We start from the raw sequence: 23,739 nt of genomic DNA, 5'->3' as shown, positions 1-23,739 counted from the left end.
GAGCATACAGAGTGGAGGGGTGCTGGGCTGTGAAGTGGGGTCCAGCATTGTAACCTGGGTAGGGGGACTGCCGGTGGCTCCTGGAACTGGTTCTTCTAAGAGCTTGGTGGGAGCTGGGCCCTTCAAGAATGCCAGCTAGGCCGGTGGCTGCATCTCTCCTCTGCTTCCCACTCCGCGCATCTGGAACAGCCAAGCTGGTGACCACTGAACAGAGTTGCTGGGGGGGGGAGAAGGGGGGAGGAGGGTGACTCAGAGCTGAACTTTGATTGACCACAGGAACCAGGCAGGAGGTGGAGAGTCCCCAGAGCAGGAGCCCAGGAAGAGGGGAAGGAGCCTGACGGAGGGTCAGAGTGGTGTCTGGGTGAACCCCAGGGGAAATGGGGACCTTAAAGCTGGGTTTGAGTTTAGAAAATGGTGGCTTAGGCTCACAGGGCTGGGCACTGGGTAGTGTGAATGGAAAAAATTTGGAAGAATTAAAATTGGCAGCCTCCCTGGCTCCTGGCCTCCTGGCTCACTTTCAAGTCAGCCCTCCTTTGTCACTCCTCTGCCCGTGTCCTCCTCAGGCTCTAGGAGTGTCTTGCCACACATAACTCTCCTGGGGCCTGGTTCCTGTTTCTGAGCCCTCATCTGCCTGTTCTCCAAACAGCACTTTTCACAGAGACACCCCATGACATGACAGCGCGGACAGGTGAGGATGTGGAGATGGCCTGCTCCTTCCGAGGCAGTGGCTCCCCATCCTACTCGCTGGAGATCCAGTGGTGGTACCTGCGCAGCCACCGGGACTGGACTGACAAGCAGACATGGGCCTCCAACCCGGTAAGACCGTGGGAGATGCTTCCATGGGGGCTGCTGCAGGGGCCCCCGTCCTCAGCAACACCCTTCGGGTGACAGTCCCCAATATGTCAGCCTGCTGGCACATGCAGGCATGGAAGATCCATGCAGCCAGAAGAAACCCTTGGAAAAGGAGTTTGGGGTATCTGGGGGCATTCAAGAGTGTTCTTGGGTATTTGGGGTTGGAAGTCTCCAGGACATGATCAGGGATTCAACTGTATCTGCTACAAACAAATGTCCAGATTCAAACATACAGCCTTACTGGTACATTCCCAGATGGACACAGACTCCTAGGGTCATGCCATTCACACTATCCCCCATTTGTACGTGCACACAGACACTCAGCCATTATAGCCAAACATCCTTGTGAGTCCAGATGCCTGGCCCTATGGCCAGTGTCACAAGCTCCTCCTTCCTCTCTTTTTGGCTGCCCTCTCCTGCATTGCCAGTGGACACAGAGCTGAGAGACCCCATTTCCGGACCTCATGACCTCTAGCTAGAATCTTATTTTTTATAAGGTTTATTTATTTACTATTTTAGGTGCATATGTGTGCCTGAGTATGTGTGCGCCTGAGTGTTTGTATATGCATTGTGTGTTAAGTACCAGTGGAGACCAGAGGGGGCACTAGATCCCTTGGGGCAGGGTGTTGGGCACTAAGCTTGGGTCCTTTGGAAGAGCAGCAAGTGTTCTTATGCTCAGTCAGCTCTCCAGCCTTTTTTTTTTTTTTTTTACATTATCATTTTTAAATTTGACTGGAATGTATGTAAGTGTCTCTATGAACAGGATTCAGGGTGACATTTCCACAGCTGTACGCACTGTGCACTGAGGAAATCCAGCATCCTTGACCATGACCCTAACTGTCCTCTGTCTCCATGGTGTTTCTCCCCACCCCCACCCCTCTCTAACACCTTGTCTCTACTCTCTGTTCTCCCTCTCTGGACAGCTAAAAGCATCTCAGCAGGAGGACTCGGGGAAGGACGCCACCAAAATAAGTGTGAGTTTTGATAATGACTTTCCACAAATGGTTTAATGGAAGATGCAGCTGTAACAACAGTTTTTTTTTCTTTTCTTTCTTTCTTTCTTTCTTTCTTTCTTTCTTTTTTTTTTTTCTGGTCCATTTCAGCAGGGAACTTGGGCAAGAAAATGGAGGCAGTGGGAGGGTGGCTGGGAGGTGCCCCAGCTTGGTGGGGTTTTTGTTTGTTTGTTTTTCTGGGTCTTTTTTGCCAGAGATTTTTCAAGTTCATTGAATGACAGGCAGGAAAAATGACAGGAGAGAGAAGACGAATTCTCCCCTGGCGGGCCAAGGCCGGGTATGCTTCCATGGTGTTCCATGCCTGACTCAACCCCATTTGTCACTGGGAAGCTACAAGGTCTCAGGAGGCTGAGTGGGCTTTTTTTTTTTTTTTTTTTTTTTTTTTTTTTTTTTTTTTTTTGCCTATCGTGACTGATGCTGGAGCATCTCAGGGTCCCTGAGTGTGGCTTCCAGGAGCAGGGACTCCAGGACTGGCTGACCTTAGGCATTCACTCAATTTTTTTTTCTTTTTTTTTTTTGTGGCCACAGTGTGCAGAAAGGGCCAAGCATCTGTCCATTTTACAGCCTGGGCAGCTGAAGCTGGACAGTACCTGAAGTGTGGCTAGTGTTGCTAAGCCTCTTGCCCTCTGCCAAAGGCCAGGGAGACCAGGGAGTTGGGATGTGACAGTTACTGTGGAGTTTGACTGCCTAAAGCTCAGCCTGGAAGAGACAGGCACTGTCGAGAAAGAAGATAAAGAGGGGGAGGAACATGGAACAGAGGGGACTATTCTGGGCATGCGTGTGGCCACAGTGCTGGGCTAGGTTCCTGGAAGTTCACCAGCAACACATGCATGGTGCAGGTGCCCTAGTACAGATATGAAAGTGTGTGGGGGCAGTCTTTCCAACCCCACTTTTTGGCTGGGTCTCCCCTAGCTATTTAGGGACTATAGGAGGCATCGGGACCCACAGGGACAGTACAGTACAAGGGAAGCTGTGCTCCTGAACCAGGGGTTGCAGCAGAGTGGCCACCAGGACAAGTAAGGGCACCATGGCCAGGAGGCCAGGGAGGAGGTGCCTTCAGCCACTCAGGGAACGGGCTAGCAAGTGAGAGACAGGATGGGATCACAGCAACCTTGGTGCCTTCTGGCAGGACATGGGAATTGCAGCCATTCAGTTTAAGACAGCCAACCCCGCTCTCCTGCCCTCAGCAAAGGGGATGCTCCTGTTTCATGCCCCATTTCTTGCCTCTACATCCATCAGACCCTCAGGCAGAGGTCTCCAGATGTACCAACAGGCCCGCTTTGAGGACACACCCTCTGCCTTGATTGTGTCCCATTTCGTGAGTGGCTCTGGACTCTGGCAAAGAAAGAATTATCTAATTGATTGAGAGGATTATAATTCCAGGCTGCTGGCCTCATGAGAGGGGAATGCAACTCTAATTAGTTAAATAAAATAAATGTTCTCTGTGGGAGTGTGAAGTCACCCCCCCCCACCCAGTCCATCCCCATAATCCTCACACCAGCTGGGGCTTCAGGGTCTGGTACCAGGCCCAGCCTTTTACACAGCCATGCAAGCCAGCCTTCCTAAATACACGAGCAGAGCAGACCACACTGGAAGGCAGACCCACAGCCTGGCTTCTTAATGTCTTAGGCAATGGCACAAACTTTTCTTCTAGGCTTTCAAGGCTCTGTGACTATCCTGTCATGTCTGGGCTTATCTGTTCCCTCTTACAAGCTCTGGGCCTTTGCGTAGTCCAGGCTCTCTGCCTAGAAATCTATTCCTATCTCTCCTTTCATTGCTCAGCTGAGGAAGGCCTCCTGGGCCCAGTTACAATTGTGCCCCTTCCCCTTCCCTGCTGGTTATGTCATTAGCCACTCCTGGATTACTTCACGTCAGTCTCCCCTAGAGACAGTAGGCCCAGGATGAGCCTGGTTCACTGTTGCTTTTCCGTGGACCAACATAGAGCCTGGCACATATAATATGCCCAGTTAATATTTACTAATTACTATCCCTGTCTCACACACTCAGAACAACGTATATACAACACGTCAGTATATATGGGCGTTAGCATGGTGTGACTTGACTTTGTGTATCCAGGTGATAATAGTGAGTGAGGAACTCATGTGAGGCCTGCAGGGACCCAGAAAATCCAGACCTCATGTTCTCACATCATCTAAAGGACAAATTTGCTGGCCTGGCTCCCAGCTCTAGCTGGTGGGACATCTTTGGTCCTTTGATGAACCACTATGTGAACTATAGGCCAGGCAGTGCCAGGGCCTGTGGGAGACTTGGCTTCAGTAGGTAGTGAGGGACACTTCTAAACCTGTGGAGCCTGCTGTGGAACCCTACAGAGGTCCAGACTCGGGGTTAGCTGTCATGATGGTAGTTGGGGATCCTGAGGATACCACGGGGCTGGCACTTAGTATGCCAGGAGCTGAGCTCTGGCTCTGGCTCTGGCTCCTCTCCATCTCTGTTTCTGGAATAAGATGGTATAAGAAAACATTAGGAACTAGAATTAGCTTGTGCTGAGGCACCCAGTACTTACTTGAGGCCTGCAGAGCCCCAGGATGCCATTCTGTAAAGCTTTCCTTCATTGCCAGCCATGTTCAAATTCTGCTGTGGTCTAGCCAATGCTCTCTGCATTAGGGGTTAAATTGGGGGTTAAGTAGATCCCTTACCGGTCTCACAGGTAAAAATGTTGCTGAATTCCTGACTTAAGAAGTTCCCCTATAGGGCAGGAACACAGTAAAGGTGCTTGCCCCCTGAGCCTTATGACCTGAGTTTGATCCCTGGGACCCATATAATAGGAGAGAACTGAACCCCATGTCATCCTCTGACCTCCACATACGTGTCAGAACAAGCAAATACCCATACATTCATGTACTCACAAAAATTAGTTTAAAAAAATGTCCCCAGCCGGGTGTTGGTGGCTCACGCCTTTAATTCCAGCACTTGGGAGGCAGAGGCAGATGGATCTCTGTGAGTTCGAGGCCAGCCTGGTCTCCAGAGTGAGTGCCAGGATAGGCTCCAAAGCTACATAAAGAAACCCTGTCTCGGAAAAAAAAAAAAAAAAGTCCTCTTTCCCTGGGCCTGTCAGGTGATATCTGCAGTCACAGTGGGCAAGAAATGCTTCCAGAAGGCCAGTCACTTATGCCCAACCCCCAGGCCCAAGTGGAAAATGGGCATGCATTTACTACTCCCAGGAGATAAAAGGGAACATGACAGCTGCCACCGCCACAGGAGGAGAATGGCTGGTTTCTGAGAACCTGTGCCAGGGGCCTAAGCTAACACAGGCCTGGGGCGACCTGGAGGGTGAGGTTGAGGCCTCTAGGGCCCTCTGGGCTGCACCAGCTGTGGGTGGGCTTGCAGCCAATCAAGGAAGAGCAGGTGGAATGGGGTTGGTGGACTTCGGGAAGACACTGGAGGAGGCTCTGTTGAGGACCCAGCTGGCAGAGTCTGGGGCTGCCCTGGCTCGTGCAGATGGTGGGGTCTGGAGAGAACGGTGGTTTCTCACATACTCAGGGGCAGGGGCGGTGGGAGTCTGCATTGGATATGCTTCATGGTGCAAGGTGACCATAGTAAAACCAACTGGAGGCGCTCAGACCCACAGGGTCCCAGAGCTGGAGGCTTTCCAACTTGGGCTTTGAATCTGCCCAGGGGCTGGTGAAGTGACAGAGCTGAGCAGAGGCCTGTGGAGGGGCTGACAGCTAAGGCAGAGAGGTCTCAGAGTCCCCTCCCTGCCTCCCCAGGCACCTCCGAGGTTTCCCCTTGGAACCACAGGGAAGCAAAGGTCACCCTGTGGGCACAGATGGCCTGCCTGGCCTTTCCTCCTGGCCCAGCTGGGAGGACCGAGCCTGGGGTGTGTGGCTGTGGCCAGCAGGAGGCTGGCGGTCAGAGCCGCCTCGCCAGGCTCTTTCTGCTGATTAGGTGCTTAATCGCTGAGGCCTGTCGATGCTGGGCTGTGATTATGATTTACAGCCAGGCTGCCCTGCGGGTGTATCTTTTGGCCTCTCCAGTCGCACTGATTTCTGCACGAGGAAGCCCAGCAGGCTCTTCCACCACCCCAAACGACTGAGGTGGACTAGAGAGTCCCTCCAAAGGAGCAGCCATTGATGAGATTTAGGGCAGGGCTCCACAATGACACAGAGTGCTGGGGGCTGGAGAGTGAGGTGGGAGGGGTTTCTTCCCATAGGCCACGCCCTGGGTGTGGCCGTGCATGACTGATCTAGGGAGCGGCAGTTTTCTCCCTCCTGAACCCTGGGAGGTGGTTCTGGGACTTGGTACAGCAACGATGAAGGGCTGTGAGCACTGATGGCTGCTGTTTGGGTCTTTGCCTTTTGCAAACTGTGCTGAGGGCAAAGCCCAGGCTGCAGCCCAGCCTCCTTCTAGCTTCTGACTTGGATGGCCATGGTACTCATGAGTGGCATGTGCCGTAGACCTTGGCCCACGAATCCCTGATGGAAGCACTGCCCTTCTGAAGGCCACCATTGTCTATTGGCCTCCTGGAGGCTGTGGAGGCGCTGACAGGTAAGGCAGAGAGGTCTCAGAGTCCCCTCTACCTGCGCCTGGAGGGCGGGGCGTAGGCCTCCCTCCCCAGGAGCGGCTGCTCCCAGCGCTGCGCATTATTACTCCATTAGCGCCTTGTAGGGTTGACAAATGAAGGATAATTAATATCCGTGAGGGAAACAGATGTTGAGGTAATTCGCTCCCGCTGCGCATTTGCAATGGCTTCTCCTAACTCACAGGAGAGTGTGGCGGGACCGCGGGGGTCTTTCTGTGCCCTTGGTCAGGGTGATGGAGTTAGCGGGCAGAGTGGACGTCACACGAGGGAGGGAGCGTCTGACTTTTGGCTCTCATGCCTTGTTTCCCCCATTGGGATCTTCTGTCTGTGTCCCCCTCCAGTTCCCCTTGCTGTACTATAAGCCCATGTTTTCCTGCTTCTTGGGGGATGGGCTCCTCAGCTCTGGAATCCTCTGGGGGTGAATGCATGGAGCCTAGCCTGGGGTCAGTGGTCAGCCTCGCTGCATACTGGTTTGGGCTCTGGACCAGGCCAAGAGCCTGAGTCCTTTTGGGGTCTCAGTTTCACCATCAGTAAAGTGGTTACCTTGTGTGTATGCACCCTAAAACAAGAGGATGGCATTTGGGCTCTACGCTAATTGGAAAAAGGAGATGGGGCTATTCCTCCCGCTCCACAGACTCTGTCTGCTGTTTGTGTCTGGCTCCTGTGTGTCCCCAGCTATGTGTGTGTCTCAGTGCAGGCTGGGAAAATATGTCTACAGTCCATACTGCCCTCTCAGAGACCATCCTTTTTGCCCTGGGGTCCTTCACTTTGGGGGGGCAGCAGGAAACCCACTAGGGTCTCAAAGCAAAACTCTGGGACTTGGCAGGCACAGTGCAGCTGTTGCTATCTAGAAGAGGGGACATTAGTCCTCAGGGACCAGGCTGGTGGGCTGAGCAGCCTAGGAAGGTAGGTACTGCCTGATGGCTGGGGACTGGGTTCCATTAGGGCTGAGCCTCCAGCTCTAAGAAAGTTTCTTACCTAAATAAAGGTCCAAGTTCATTCCCTTTAACATTCTTTTTAAGTTATAGAAGTGTAGAAATTTACAAAAATAAATCAGAGCCCATATCCACCATCCAGTCACACCAGTGATGCATATTACTCCAATTGCCTTTTCTCTTGTAATTGAAAAAAAAAAAAGTTGCCAGCAGAGTTATAGTAGCAGCAGATTTATTCACGGGAGTACTAATCTGGAAATTACCTGATTACCAGCCAACAGGAAACTGTGTAGACAAGCCACAATGCGGTCATCCAATGGAATACCACACAGCAATGCACAGAACCAGCCGATATGGCATTGTGTGAAAGTCACACTTGGCAAAGGGCCCTCCCTCACATAGAGAGTGCTAGAAAGTGGCTGAACTATGGTGACAGATACGGAAAGGAAGTCCCTAGTTGGGATTAAGAACTGGCACAGAAGAGATCCGTGGGTTTTGACAGTCTCCATGGCAGACACACAGGCACAAGCATGAATGGGTTGTCCACCCAGCTGGGTGTACTTGACCCAGGACAACAGGGCCCCAACTATAAAATAAAATTAAAGCTCTGGTCAAGGGTTAGGTGTGGTGTTACAATCTAATGTTCAGGAGGCTAAGGCAGGAAGGTCCTGACTTAGACAGAGACCAGCCTGGACAACACAATGAGATCATATCTTTAAAAAAAAATTCAAATCAATAGAAAGGCAAAACTTTACAAGTGTACACTCACTCCACCACCAGGGAGTAGACAGTTAAAATCTAGCATCCAACTGTAGTGTTTTGGTTGTCAGCCTGTATCCTTTTTTCCCCCTTAGACTTCATTTATTTTTATGTATGTGTTTGCCTGAATATATGTCTGTCCACCACCTATGTGCCTGGTGGCTGTGGAAGCTGGAGGAGGGAATTGGATTCCCTGGAACTGGAGTTACAGTTGTGAGCTGTCATGTGGGTGCTGGGAATCGAACCTCAGTTCTTTACAAGAACAACCAGTGCTCTTAAGTGCTGAACCATCTTTCCAGTCCCCATCTTCCAGCCTCTATCTTAAAGAATCAGAACCTTGGGGCTGGTGAGATGGCTCAGCGGGTAATGTGCTGGCCATGAAGCCAGACACCTGCGTTTGAGCCTTAGGATCCAGATGGTGGAAGGAGAGGAGACTCCTGCAGATTCTCCTCTGACCACATAGTCACTGTGGTACAAAGCCCCCTACCCAAGTTTCTCCCAAGGCCTGCTGTGAGGCAGCTGGCTTCCCTTCAAAGCAGGGGGTTTTTTGTTGTTGTTGTTTTGTTTGTTCATAAACAGCAACACAGCCTGGGAGCTTTGCCAGGAGACTTTGCGTATGGAACTCTCACAGGCTGGGCTCTGGCTCTCCCTTCTTCACTGCTGGGCAGTATTCCACTGGCTGCACATAACACCCTGTGGATAGGCGTTAGCGTTGCTTCTGTTTGTCTGTCTGCCTGCCTTTCAGCTGCTCGGATGCTGACCTTGGGTCCCCTCCCTGGCTGTGTCTGGGGTGGGAGCAGCCTGGCGGCTTAGCTCGCGACCCCCGGCCGGTCCTCACGGTGCCTCTGTCGCCCCCAGGTGGTCAAGGTGGTGGGCAGCAACATCTCCCACAAGCTGCGGCTGTCGCGGGTGAAGCCCACTGACGAAGGCACCTACGAGTGTCGCGTGATCGACTTCAGCGACGGCAAGGCCCGGCACCACAAGGTCAAGGCCTACCTGCGGGTGCAGCCCGGGGAGAACTCGGTGCTGCAGCTGCCTGATGCGCCCCCCGCTGCGCCCGCGCCACCGCCCAAGCCCGGCCGGGAGCTGCGCAAGCGCTCTCTGCCCGAGGCCTGCAGCCTGTAGCCCGGCCGCCCCGCATGCAGTCCTCCCGGCCCTGCGGCGACGGCGGCAGAGGAGTCCCGCGTGTGCTTTGCTTGCTTACCCCCCTCCCGGCTCCGCCTCGTGCACCCCGTCCTCGCGGCCGGCCCCCTGGTGAGGAGCCGGGCCGTGAGGGGCCCCACGCTCCTGTTCCGTCTCTTTCTACCGGGAACCGGCTCCGGGTCCCCCAGGGAAGCGGAGACCCACCAGCCCCACGCGGGAGGCTGCCCTGCCAGGCAGAGTTAGCACCAGCAGGCTCGTTCTGGGCCCTCGAGGCTCTCCCCGAGCCCCCCTCTGCCGGCACCCCCCACACCCAGCCCTGTCTTGGGCCTGTGAAATCCACAAGGGATCCCCTCCACCCATCCCCATCCCCATTCCTGATCAGGGGACACCCACCCTGGTGGTTTGTAAATATTTCTATTGGGCCCACCCCGCCCCGGAACTGGCTCAAACCTCTGGCCACCCTCGGTGATGGAGGGGAGGTGGGAGGCCCAGGGCTTTGCCTAGGGGTGAGCGGGCCCTGTGTATATGACCCAACCTGTGAGTACCAGCCAACTCCAATAAAGCGGTTTAAACCAACATGGACAGTGTCTTGCTGGGCCTGGCAGCTGAGCCATCCAGAGGAGGGAGGGAGGGAGCGCTTGGTGGGTCACAGCGCTGAGCAGAAGTGACCTGGTGCAGAAAGGAGCCTGGAAGGGCAGGAGCTGCTGCTGGCTGGGGAGAGGGGTCCCCAAAGGACGAGAGAAGCAGCTTTTGTCTCCCCCACTGTGGATGCTGGCACCTGAATTAGTCTTGGACCCCGTGATAATCACATATACAGAAGAACCTGTAAAGCATGCTTGCTGAATTGCACAAACATCTTTGTAGCTGCTACCCAGAAAACCTGTCACTCCAGAGCAGACCCCACCGAGGCCCTCAGTCTCTTCCATGGTCTCCTCCCTCACTCTTAGAGGGAACCCAATTGTGGTGATATCTTGCTTGTACAAATAAAGCCTGTCTGGGGTCATAGAATGGAGCTTGCCACTAGCTAACCATAGAGGTCTGGAGCTCTGTACAGACAGACAGGAAGTGAGGTAGCTGGACAGAAAGAGGATGTAAGCAGGGAGAAACAGGAAATCTGTTGTCTTGTCTGCTGAGACGCTGAGGAGGTAAGGTGTGCTGTGGCTTGCTCCTTCTTTGATCTCTCAGCATTTCCCTCTGTATCTGACTCCGGCTTTTTATTATCTAGACCAATTAAGGACTCCATTTACATTTTGGCACCCAACGTGGGGCATGAACCCATGACCCTGAGATTAAGAGTCTCATGCTCTACTGACTGAGCTAGCCGAGCCTTTTTTTTTTTTTTAAAGAGGGAAATGCTGAAAAATCGGAGGAGCAAGACACAGCACACCTTACCTCCTTTGCATCTCAGCAGACAAGAGTGTGATTTCCTGTTTCTCCCTGCTTACATCCTGTGCCCAGTTACCTCACTTCCTGTCTGTCTGTACAGAACTCCCGACCTCTATGGTTAGCTAGTGGCAAGCTCCATTCTCTGACCCCAGACAGGCTTTATTTGCACAAGCAAGATACCACCACTCCCAATAGCGACTGTTATGCTAATATCAGCATCAATTTTGGAGTTGCATATATAGTAGGGTTTTTTGTTTTATTTTGTTTTTACTTTTAATACATACATACATATGTGTGTGTGTATGTGTTATTTTTTTATTACATGCATCTTTATGAGGGTATGTGCATGCCACAGCATGCATGCAGAGGTCAGAGAACACCCTGAGGATGTCAGTTTTCTCATCCCACCAAGTGGGTCCTGTGGATCAAATTCAGGTCATCATCAGGCTTGGCGGCAAGTGTCTTTACCCATGGAGCTGTCTTATCCACTGTGTTGGTCACTTTAAATAAAATATTTTAATTTACTTTTTTTTTTTTTTGAGTGCTGGGAACAAGATTCCTTGCACATGTTAGGCAAGTGCTCTCCCATGGAGTTATATTCCAGCCCCTCTTTATTTGAGTTTTGTGTTTCTGCTTTTGAAACATGGTCTCGTGTAGCTCAGGATGGCCTCCTGCCTCAGCATCTCCAATATTGGATTGACAGGGTGTCGTGTGTATTCCTTCTGATTGCTTCATCCTGGGCTACTGTTATGAGCACCTTCTCCATGTCCTCCGTGCACACAAGCCTGAGAGTCTCATAGACATTTCCTATGCCGGCACTTCAGGCTGTCCACTTTAGGATCTCACATTCTTCTCGGGCCGTCACCACCCCCTATTATAAGAGGAATCAGGGTCAGAGAAGGCACACAGTTCACCCTAGCTCATAGAGTGGTTGAACCTTCCTTAGCCTAAAAGGGTGAGCAGTTGGCCTTGACAAGACCAGATCCCTTCAAACCCCTTCTCCCTCACCATGCATGTCCTGGATCATCCCAACTGCCATTGTTCTGCTAAGAATTTACCCGAGGATGTGTTGACACAGACCTCCCAGACTAGTATGGCCAGTGGGTCCCTTTCTCTGCACCTTCAGAAACCAATAGCACTACCCAGAGACAGGGGTGTGTTGATATGGTGAAACTGGGCCCCAAGACTTTTGCATCACCACAGTGCCCCCAAGACAGGCCCTGTATCCTCAATTTTCAAATGAGGACACAAGCTCAGAGGAGGGCAGCTGAAGGCAGGCAAGATGGATGGATTGATAGGTGGATGGATGATGGATTGATAGGTGGATGGACAGACAATGGGTGGACTATGAGTGGATGATGGATGGATGGTGGATGGGTGGATGGACGAATAATGGGTGAATGGTGGATGGAGGGCTGTGCTGATGGGTCAGTGAAGGGGTGTACTGCTGGATGGATGGAAGGAACACTGGATGGATGGAAGGACTGCTGGATGGATGGACTGATGTATGTATGGAAAGACTGCTGGATGATAGGTGTATGGATGGCCACACAATGGCTGACTGGTGGGTGGATTGAGACATAACTAACCTAGACTGTGGAGCCAGTGTGGTCCGAACCTGTTGCAAAACCTAGGTATCCAAGTGCCATCTTGTCTGCCCTGTGGTCATCTGGCCAGTGTCTATCATTTATTCAATGATAGATCTATCTCAGGGTGTCCTACAGCAATGCTGGCTTTAGAAGGCCCAGGTCCCTCTGTGAGGGAGGAGAGCCTTGCTGATGTCAGATGGCAGTGCCCACTAGCTCTAGCCAGGCACTGTGCTTTGTGCCAGGCACTGGTGCACAGCAAAATCTGCACCTCTCAAAACCCCCTCCTCCCACTGGGGAACTTGGAGTGCTTGCTCTAGCTCCATTGTGAGAACCTAGGGGGAAGAAAGCGCCTGACCTGGAGTCTTGCCCCTGCCCATCCTTGCTGGAAGGCCTCCAGCAGGGCCCTTCACCTTCCTGAACCTCAGTTTCGCTTTCTGTGTAACGGGGATGCTGCTGGGGAAGTGAAACCTTATCACCATGAGCTGCCATCACACATAATGTAGATGGAAATTTCTGTCCTGCCCCATCCTGCAGCTACCTGTTCAGTCCCAAATAAACACAAAGAGGCTTATATAAATTATAAACTGTTTGGCCTATTGCTCAGGCTTATTACTATTAAGCTCTTACAACTTAAATTAACCTGTAATTTTTATCTATGTTTAGCCACATGGCTTGGTACCTTTTCTCAGTAAGGCATTCTCATCTTGCTTCCTCTGCGTCTGGCTGGTGACTGAGTCTTTCTTTGCCTTTCCTCTTCCTAGAATTCTCCACTCCCTTCCTGGCTACTGGCCAATCAGTGTTTTATTAAACCAATATGAGTGACAGATCTTCATAGTGTCCAAGAACATTATCCCACAGCAACATACAAGGAGGGCGACATCAAAAGAATAAGTGTGCAGAATCCACACCACTCACCGCTAGGGAGGATGGGAAATGAGGCGGCAGCCTCTCAGCAGGTCCACTGCCAAAAGAACTAGAAACACAGGTCTGCTCAAAGCCTGTCAATGAATATTCATGGAGTGTTATTCACAGAAGCTTTATTCATGGCAATCCCCAGACAGAAATAGCTTAAGTGTCCATCAACCAATGAGTGACTGATGAAGAAAATGTGGTCAATCCAGGCAATGAAATATTAGTTAAGACTGAAAAGGAACGTTTCACACACAGTATGGCATACAGGAACCTTGAGAACATTGTGATAAGTAAGCTGATAAAAATATTCTAAAATTGATTGTCATGGTGGTTGTACAACTGTGTGGATTTGCTGAATCACTGAACAGATATTTTAAGTGGATGACTGTATGGTGTGTGAATATCTCAATAAAGCTGTTAAAAGAAACAGGATACTCCTAACTGCAGCACTGTGCCCACATGCCAAAACTGGGCACATACATAGCAGGCGCTTGGAAATGGTGGCTTCTATTTATTTATCACGATGATTTTTAAGTGAAAGCTAAGAGAGAGTTAGGCACAGCTGGTGGTGGCAGCTGGGGGAAGCAGCAATGATGAGGTCGGTAGACTTGTTCCTAAGGTGGTGCCCAGGCCTATCCTGAAGGTTCAGAAGAAACCCAACATTCCCTGAGGGTAGTTACAAGCCACTTTCCCCTTTGTGCCCAACATAGCAATTGCCTGTGGGCCAAGGAGATGGCCCAGCTGGTAAATTTCTTGCTGTCCAAGCATGAAGACTTGTGTTTGATTCCCAGGACCAACATTTTAAAAGAGTAGGCACTATAACCTTTATAATCCCAAAGCTGAGGGGGTGGGGACAGACAGGATCCCAGAGCTCTGGCCAGTCAATTTGGCCTAATCAATAAATTCCAGTCCAACAGAGAGGCCCTGCCAGCTGAGGAAGGACACTGAGGTGTTTGGCTTCCACATGCAAAGGCATATGCATATACCACATAGAACAACCTGGGATAATTAGGTATAATGGTATATGCCTGGATCCCCAGTCACTCTGGCTGCTGAGGCAGAAGGATTGCTCCAACCCAGGAATTTTTTGTTTTGTTTTCGATTTTTGAGCCAAGCTTTCTCGGTGTCCTGAAACTCAATTTGTAGACCAGGCTGGCCTTGAACGCAGAGATCAGCCTCCTGAGAATTAGGATCAAAGTGTGTGCCACCATTGCCTGGTAAACCTAGAAACTCAAAACTGGAAAAACAAACAAATAATAATAACAAACACAAAAAGAACCCCAGTGTGGGGTTCATTCTAAATTCAGAATGAGTGGGTTCATTCAGACCCCACCAGCATCTACAGCTACTGAGCAGCTCCAAGATGGCCACACCTCAGTGAAGTTTCCCTATGGTTTTTGAATGACCATAGGCTATTCAATTGTTGGACAGAGAATGATTTATCCAGAGGGCTCCTCTTCAGGAGGATCCATGGTGTCTCCTGCCTCCAGAAACAAGGTTGCATGGAAAGTTCTACCTGGCAAACCTGAGCAATGGCAGGGCACTTCTGTAAGGTGTCTCTGTACCTTAGAATTGCAGGGTCAAATCACCGACGCTATTTTAATTCCTGTTAATTACTTTCCATAGAAGTGGGAGCAATTTACACTTCTATAAATGGTGTGTGGATGTGCACCTGGCCCCCTCTTGCCTATCTCCACAACCTCAGAATCAAATGGATTATCTTGCTGATCTGTGGGTTAGCTGGGATCCCCTCCCTTCACTCTCTCCTGTGAGCAGGACCCAGCAGTAATTTGCTGATCTAAGAGCCCCCTGTTTTCCCTCCCCAGGGACTGACAGCCCAGTCTTGGCTGCCTCATTATGGGCTGGGGCTGTCATCCTGTTGATTTGTGTCATCACTGTGAAGTACATTTCAATTTGGTTTTGTTTCTTTTTGACTTTTTGTTTGACAAGTATTTTTTTGTTAAGTAGTCTCTATTATCATTTCTGAGTTAGATTTCATTATATAAACATAAATTTGAGTCTCTGGGAACTTAAATTGTCTTCATATATGAGCTAGAGTCTCCAATTCACTTTTTTTTCTAGCTTTTTAATTTTTCTAGACTGTCAGCAGCACCTTTATTCCCCCCAACTGGTACATGAGGCCAGCAGCACTAAGCGCCACTCCCACAACTATGGCCACCTCCCCCTCATCCATGGCCACCTTCCCCTCATCCATGGCCACCTCTCCCTCATCCATGGCCACCTCCCCCTCATCCATGGCTGCTTCCTCATCCATGGCTGCTTCCTCATCCATGGCCACCTCCCCCTCATCCATGTCTTCTTCCTTCTCATCCATGGCTTCTCCTTTTTCATCCATGGCTACTTCCCCCATCTTCTTTCTACTTCTTCGTCTCATCTATGATGGGTCAGTATCACACTGTTTTGATTATTACAGCTTTATGACATATTCCAATATGTTCTGCAGCGTTCTACTCCCCTCTCTACATGTTTTGTTTTGTTTTGAGACAGGGTCTCTACATAGTCCTGGCTGTCCTGGAACTCACTATGTAGTCCAGGCTGGCCTCAAACTCACAGTGATTTTTTTTGCCTCTGCCTCCCTGCACCATCTGGCTCATTCGGAACATTTTGTCTCTAGAACTTACCAGCTTACTCTTGTAGACCTAGAATCATCGAGTTCAAAAGTTCTCCTTTGCAGCTGGAGAAATGGCTCTGCAGTTAAGAGAATTGGCTGCTCTTCCAGAGGACCTGAGTTCAGTTCCCAGCACCCACATGGCAGCTTACAACTGCCTGTAACTATACTTCCAGGGGATCCAACACCCTCACACAGACATGCATTCAGGCAAACTACCAATGCACATAAAATAAAAATAAATAAACCATTTTTTAAAAAAGTTCTCCCACCAACGTGTGCAAGGCCCTATGTTCAATCCTCAACTCAGAAAAAATTCAATTGTTATTTTAGTTGGTGTCTTAGTTACCTTTCTATTGCTGTGAAGAGACACCATGACTAAGGCCGCTTATTGTTAAAAAGCATTTAATTAGGGGCTTGCTTACAATTCCAGAGGCTGAATTCATGACCATCTTGGCAGGGAGCATGGCAGCAGACAGACATTGCTGGAGCGGTAGCTGAGAGCTTACAACTTATCCATCCATAGCAGGAAAAGGGGAGAGGCAAGGAGTAGATTAGATAGATAGATAGATAGATAGATAGATAGATAGATAGACAGACAGATAGAGGAACTGAAAGAGAGAACTTTCTAGTTTTATGTCAACTTGAGACTAACTAGAGTTATCTGAAAGAAGGGAACCTCAATTAAGAAAATGCCCTCTCACTGCACATGCCTTTAATCCCAGCACTCAGGAGGCATAGGCAGGTGGATCTCTGTGAGTTAGAGGCCAGCTTGGTCTACAGAGTGAGTTCCAGGACAGCCTCCAAAGCCACAGAGAAACCCTGCCTCGAAAAACCAAATAGGAAAAAAAAAGCTCTTCCTTCCTTTCTTTCTTTCTTTCTTTCTTTCTTTCTTTCTTTCTTTCTTTCTTTCTTTCTTTCTTCTTTTGTTTTGAGACAGGGTTTCTCTGTGTAACAGTCCTAGCTGTCCTAGAACTCTCTCTGTTGACCAGGCTAGCCTTGAGCTCACAGAGATCTGTCTGTCTCTGCCTCCCAAGTACTGGGATTAAAGGTGTGCTGTAAGGCACTTTCTTAATTAGTGATTGATGGGAGAGGGCCCAGCCCATTTCTGGTGGTTCCTTCCCTGGGCTGGTGGTTCTGGATTCTATAAGAAAGCAGGCTGCGCAAGCCTTGGGAAGCAAGCCAGTAAGCAGTACTCCTCCATGTCCTCTGCATCAGCTCCTGCCTCCACATTCCGGCCCTGTTTGAGTTCCTATCCTGACTTCCTTCAGTGATGAACACTTGCTTTTTGGTCATGGTGTTTCATCACAGCAATAGAAAACTTGAGATAGAGAGACCAAGAGATGAGAGACTGACAGACAGGTGGATGGACAGACAGACTGAGAGACCCAAAGAGAGCTTTTGAAACCTCAAAGCCCACCCCTACTGACACACATCCTCTAACAAGGCCATACCTCCTAATCCTTCCTAAACAGTTCCATTAACTGGGGACCAAACATTCAAATATAGGAGCCTATGGGTGTCATTCTCATTCAAACCACTGCAGTTGGGATTATGTTACACTCATAAATTAGTACAGCAAAAGCTTACATAGCCATGTCTTTGTGTGTCTGAACAGCCCTTCCCTGTTATGACACCATTAAGATTTCTTACTGTACCTCTTCAGAAAGTATCTTAAGAATATGATGACTAGGGGAGTATATGTGTGCTAGTCACATGGATTGATATAGATTGTGAAATGTAGAGAAATACTAACCAGAGAATCAAGGTGATAGTTTTATGGGTATGTTCTGTACTATTATTCAACTTTTATGCTTGTTAAGACCTTTTAAATTTTTTGGTGCTGAGGGTTCTAGGGATCAAATTTAGGGTTCTGGCATACTAGGTAAACATTCCAGCACTGAGCTACATCCTCGGCCCTGGAAATTCAATAATAAGAAGCTGAGGGAGGATACAGAAAGTTGGCTCAGCTGCCAAGAGCATGAACTGCTCTTCCAGAGGATCTGAGTTCAGTTCCCAGAACCCTAATTAGGCAGCTTACAATCTTCTTTAGCACCAACTATATGGTATCTAACACCCCCTTCTGGCCTTCCCAGCTACTGCACTCATGCGCACCAACCCTCCCCCACAACAAATATATATGATTTAAAAGATTTTCTTTGTTTTTATTTTTAAAAATTTTCGATTTCATTTTACATTCCAACCACAATAAGATTTTCTTTTAGATTTATTTGTTTTGCCTGAACACATGTATATGCACTGTGTGTGTGTGCCTGGTGCTTGTGGGTGTCAGGAAAGAGCATCAGGTCCCTTAGACCTGGATTTATGGATGGTTGTGAGCCAGCAAGTAGGGTCTGGGAAATAAATCCGGGTCCTTGGAGAGAACAGCTATAGCCAGCTCTTAACTGCTGAGCCATCTCTCCAGCCCCCTACATATACACATAATTTAAAATAAAATCCTTCTCTGTCAGGCAGTGGAGGTGTAATGGGGGAGATTCTTCTGTGTATATGATTGTCTTACTGGTTGATAAATAAATTACTGTTGGCCAATAGGAAAACAGGAGGAGGATTCTGGGAAAGGTAGGAGAAGGCACAGAGTCATCATGTGAGCCCGGAAAGACAGGAAGCTTCTGCTGACGTCCAATAAGATAAGTCTTATAAAATATATAGACTTATGATAATTAAGACTGAGCTAGCAGATGATAAATCCTAGTCATTGGCTAAGCAGCATTTGAACCTAATATAAGTCTCTGTGTGTTACTTGGGACCATAAGGTAGCAGCGGGCGGAACTTGGGCAGACTGTTAGAAATCGCCCATGTGGCAGTAGGGCTCGGGCAGCTTGGTGGAAAGACTTATTGTTACAGAGGTGTATGCCTTTAATCCCACCACTTGGGAGGCAGAGGCAGGTGGATCTCTGTGAGTTCAAGGCTAGCCTGTTCTACAGAGTGAGTTCCAGGAAAGCCAGGACTATACAGAGAAACCTACCTCAAAAAACTAAATACATACATATATACATACTGAAGGGACCAGCTTCCCTTTTGGCAGTCATAGCGGCCGAACACATGCTTCTATGACCTTGTCCTAGACACTAGAAAGTCAGATGCCTGTCTCGTGACAAGGAACCAATCAGAAGTTAGCTGGTGGCACTATGCTTTACGACCCTGGGTGTGCTTTACAGACAAGCCCACAGCAATGACGCACAAAGCATAGCAACCACCCTGGGAGGGCCTATGGGCCATAACAACCAGTTGACCAATCAACACAGGGCAAGCCCTCCAAGCCTGGAGGCACACCAATCGTGAGCCTGTGCGTACCCCTAGACACTCCCCTTACGCTGTCCTATAAGATCTCTTGGGAGGCCCTAGGAGCCGTCTTTTGCTAGCCATCCACCATGGCGGGTGGGTGAAAGACCCGAGCTAACATGGGGTTAGCTCGTTAAATTACAATAAAGCCGCATGCAGTTTGCAGCAAGCTCTCGAATCCGCCTGGTGATTGGGGTGACCGTGGTCGTGGCCTGGGACCCCGGATACCTGAGTTTTCCGGGGGTCTAACAATACATAAAATAAAATCCTTCTCAAAAGAGACGCTGATAGAAGAGAAATCACTTAGGTTTGCTTTTGACCCCAGCACAGTGGCAAATGCTTTTCCTCCTGGCCATTTGGGAGGCTGAAGCAGGAGGATTGCTTGAGGCCATGAGTTTTGGACCATCATAGGCAACACCCCCTTTCCCCCACACACACCATGGAGATGTTGTCTTTCTGTAGTCTGTGCATAGTTTTGTTAGCTAGTTTTCACTTTCATTGCTATTGCCATTGCAATAGTCTTCTGCTGTCTTCTAACTCATCACTGTTTTATAGATGTGAAGGCTACTGTATTTTGTATTTTTTGGTTCTGGGGCTTGAACTCAAAGCCTTGTGCCTGCAAAACACTCCCTCCACCATTGAGCTATACCCTAGCCTGGTTCCTGTATTTTTCACTTTTGTTTCCAGCCATTTTATTGAATTTGTAATATTTGCAGTGGTTTTCCACTTGGTTGCCCCTACCCACCTCCCAGCTATGTAAATGACAACTGCATTTCTTTCCAACTTATACATGACACATCTTACTGAATCCTCTTATCTAATCTCATTGGCCAGTATCTTCTGTTAAATGGGAGTTCTGGTAAAGCTTTTGTTTTTGTTTTTTGGAGGTAGCCCTGACTCTTTTGGAACTCCTCCTCTTTCTCCCAAGTGCTGTGATTTAAGGCGTATCACCACCATGCCTGTTTTTTTTTTTTTTTTTTTTTTGTGTGTGTGTGTGTGTGTGTGTGTGTGTGTGCGCGCGCGCGCACTTTTAACTTTAATGTGAATGCTTCGTTTTTCTCCAGCTCTGTCCAATGTCCTGTGACTGTCTTAGTCGCTGTTCTATTGCTGTGAAGAAACACAATGACCAAGGCAACTCTTATAAAAGAAAGCATTTAACTGGGGCTTGCTTACAATTTCAGAGGCTTAGTCTATTATCATCACAGTGGGGAGCATGGAGCTGCAGCAGTAGCTGAGGGCTACATCCTGACCCACAGGCATCAGGAAGAGAAGGAGCCTGGACCTGGTGTGGGCTTTTAAAATCTCAAAGACCACCCCCAGTGACACACTTCCTCCAACAAGGCCACACCTCCTAATCCTTTTAATCCCTTCAAACAGTTCCACTCTCTGGTGATTAAGTATTCAAATGTATGAACCTATGGGGGCCATTCTTATTCAAACCTCCACAGACTGTTTTAGGAACCTAAACTTATTGATGAAGATTTTGTATTTTTGTTGTGAGCCTTTTAATGTCTGAGCCATCTCTCCAGCCCTGGGGGAGATTTTAAGCACTCCAGTGTTACTGCTATCTCAGTCAGGACCAACACACAGGTGTTAGACCCCCGAAAACTCAAGTATCCGGGGTCCCAGGCCACGTTCTTGGTCACCCCAATCACCAGGCGGATTCGAGAGCTTGCTGCAAACTGCATGAGGCTTTATTGTAATTTAATGAGCTAACCCCATGTTAGCTCGGGTCTTTCACCCACCCACCATGGCGGATGGCTAGCAAAAGACGGCTCCTAGGGGCTCCCGAAAGATCTTATAGGACAGCGTAAGGGGAGTGTCTAGGAGTACGCACAGGCTCACGACTGGTGTGCCTCCAGGCTTGGAGGGCTTGCCCTGTGTTGATTGGTCAACTGGTTGTTATGGCCCATAGGCCCTCCCAGGGTGGTTGCTATGCTTTGTGCGTCATTGCTGTGGCTTGTCTGTAAAGCACACCCAGGGTCGTAAAGCATAGTGCCACCAGCTAACTTCTGATTGGTTCCTTGTCACGAGACAGGCATCTGACTTTCTAGTGTCTAGGACAAGGTCATAGAAGCATGTGTTCGGCCGTTATGGCTGCCGAAAGGGAAGCTGGTTCCTTCACAGGCATGGGATCAAATCCAAGCTCTGGGACCTTTGAGGTATGTGGTATTGGGTCCATCTCCTTTCCTTGAACTTCCAAAGGTTTTGTGTTTTATTTTTTTAAGAAAATGTATGCAGTTACTGAAGTAGGCATCTGGTCCAGTGAGGCTGTTCTCATTTAGGGTGGTGACCGGATAGGGCCTGGAAATCTGCATGGCTAACCTGCCTCTCTGCCTGACTGAGCAGGTGAGTTGCTAGGATGTCCCTTGTGCAGAGTGAGGTGTTTGAACAGACAGGTGATGTGAGAGCCACCGTCATTGCTGATAAGTGGTAGAGAAAAGATGGAGCCAGGAGGCTGGCTGTGTGCAAAGGGTAAGTATTACATCTGCACCTGAAACACAGATCAATATTTGAAGAGAACCAATCAGGCCACAAGAGTAAACAGAATGGGAAAGGGAGATGAAGGAATGCTGAGCCTGGCAAGGGTCCTAGGCTGTGCACCATCTGGCATCTGAGTCCCCTTGACAGCACCTCTTCCCCACGTGCTGAGCCTTCCTTGCTCTGCTGAAAGAAGCCCTTTCTGTCACTACTGAGGCAGACCCTGGAGTCATGTCCGCCCACATCTCCTCCAGCTGCTCCCTTAATCCTACAGTTTTTTTTTTTTTTCTTTCCTTGATTTAGTCCTGATTTGGTTTCACTTTCTACACCCCTTTTAGACCACTTGTCTCAGAAAAGACTTGTCTAGTCTCTGTAGGTCTCAGTTGGGCTCCTAGGGGGTGTCATCCCCACCCCCACCCCTACCCACCCCCACCCCAGCACTAGGGATTATACCTACAGCCTTGCATATACTAGAGCATAAGTGCTCTACCTCTGAGAGCCAACCCCAGCCTTCTTTCCTTTGCACTTGGAGACATGGTCTTACTAAGCTGGTCCACTTGGACTTCAGCTTAGTTCAAGACCATGCAGGTCTTGAACCTGTGGACATTCTGACCTCAGCCTAGCTGTGGTTCCACTAGCCGGGACCACAGACCTGTGCCACCAGGCCTGCCTGGGTCAGAAGCTCTTACTATGAAGTCCAAGCGTTCTGTGGATAGAACACCTGGTTCACACAGGAGTAGGAAAGCCCCACTTATCCCTTTATTCTCATTAACCTTGGATAAAACTCAGCATCCCCTTCTCCCCAGAATAAAAGGAACGCATGTTAGCCGTCTCTGTAGCATCAACAGGAAGTGACTTTGTCACTATGGGAACTGCAGAGAGTCTTCGTATAATCCTAAAGTGCTTTCTGCGGGTGGCCCAGAACACTGCACACACTGAGCCTTTAAAACCAGCTGTTACCAGGCCAGCTGCTGGGCTCTGTTATAAGAAGCAGTCCCTGTGGTTTGGATGGGAGCTGTCCCCTGTGGGCTCATGTGTTTGGATAGTGACCTCCAGCTGGTGGCACTGTTTGGGAAGATTGTGGAAACTTTAAGAAATTAGAACCTTGCTGGATGCACTGGCTAGTTTTATGCCAATTTGTTACAATCTGGAGACACCAGAGAGCAGGGAGCCTCACTTGAGAAAAATGTCTCCATAAGACTTAGCTTGTAGGCAAGACTGTGGGCATTTTCTTAATTAGTGACGATGGGGGAGGGCCCAGCCCATTGTGGGTGGGGCAATCTCAGGCAGGTGGGCCTGAGTTCTGGAAGAAAGCAGGTTGAGCAAACCATGGGGAGCAACTCAGTAAGCAGCACCCCTCCATGGCCCCTGTATCAGCTCCCGCCTCCAGGTTCCTGGCCTGTTTGTGTTCCTTTCCTGACTTCCTTCAACGATGGACTAAGATGTTGAAACGTAAGCCAAATAAACCCTTTCCTCTCTAAGTTACTTTGGTCATAGTTTTTCAACATAGCAATAGATACCCTAACTAAGACACTGGAGGAACTGAGTCACTGCGGGTGGGCCTTCAGGCTTTATTAGACCAACCCCACTTCCTGTTCCATCTCTCTGTTTCCCAAATGGAATGTGATCAGCCAGTCTTCTGCTCCTGCCCCCATCCCTTCCTGCCTCCTGCCATGTGGTCCATGCCATGATGGGCTGTACCCCTTGGAACTGTAGGCCATGATAAACCTCTTCTTCCTTAGATTGCTTTTCAGGGTGCTTTATCACATAACAAGAAAGACACACATGTAGGACCTGGAGGTGTGGCTCTGTTACCTAGCATATATGAGGTCCTGGGTTCCATCCCTCAGCCCTACAAAATGAAACAAAGCGTATTTATTCCTATACCATGCTTGAAAAAAATATTTCTAGGAATTGTATTTCACTATAATGGGTTTGGTTTTCTTTTGCCATTTTAAAATAAATGTAATTGAAAACTATCCTGGCATGTCTGTAGCCTCACCATACTACCAGAGGGTCTGCAGTGTATGTCTCAGAAAGAGAGAGAGAGAGAGAGAGAGAGAGAGAGAGAGAGAGAGAGAGAGAGAGAGAGAGAGAGAGAGAGAGAGAGAACCTTGTCTTTGATGATCTGCACATTCCATTATCCTTGCCAAAGGTTGGCTTACACTGTGTCCTGTGACCTGGTGGGAAAGGTTTT

At 49.2% G+C, this 23,739-nt stretch overlaps 1 protein-coding gene across 1 annotated transcript; it reads left to right on the top strand.

Moving 5' to 3' along the window:
* Positions 1 to 279: 279 nt before the first annotated feature.
* On the top strand, positions 280 to 9,824 carry Vstm2l (V-set and transmembrane domain containing 2 like). The gene is made up of 4 exons (XM_035446973.1): positions 280 to 344; positions 647 to 816; positions 1,776 to 1,826; positions 8,958 to 9,824. The coding sequence occupies exons 2-4, from the start codon at positions 673 to 675 to the stop codon at positions 9,222 to 9,224; spliced, it is 462 nt and encodes a 153-aa protein (XP_035302864.1). The 5' UTR covers positions 280 to 344; positions 647 to 672; the 3' UTR covers positions 9,225 to 9,824.
* Positions 9,825 to 23,739: the final 13,915 nt, after the last annotated feature.

Source organism: Cricetulus griseus, chromosome 6, assembly GCF_003668045.3.
Source record: "Cricetulus griseus strain 17A/GY chromosome 6, alternate assembly CriGri-PICRH-1.0, whole genome shotgun sequence".
Lineage (NCBI taxonomy): Eukaryota > Metazoa > Chordata > Mammalia > Rodentia > Cricetidae > Cricetulus > Cricetulus griseus.
Note: the sequence above shows the minus strand (reverse complement) of the source record. Positions and strands in the feature narration are given on the sequence as shown.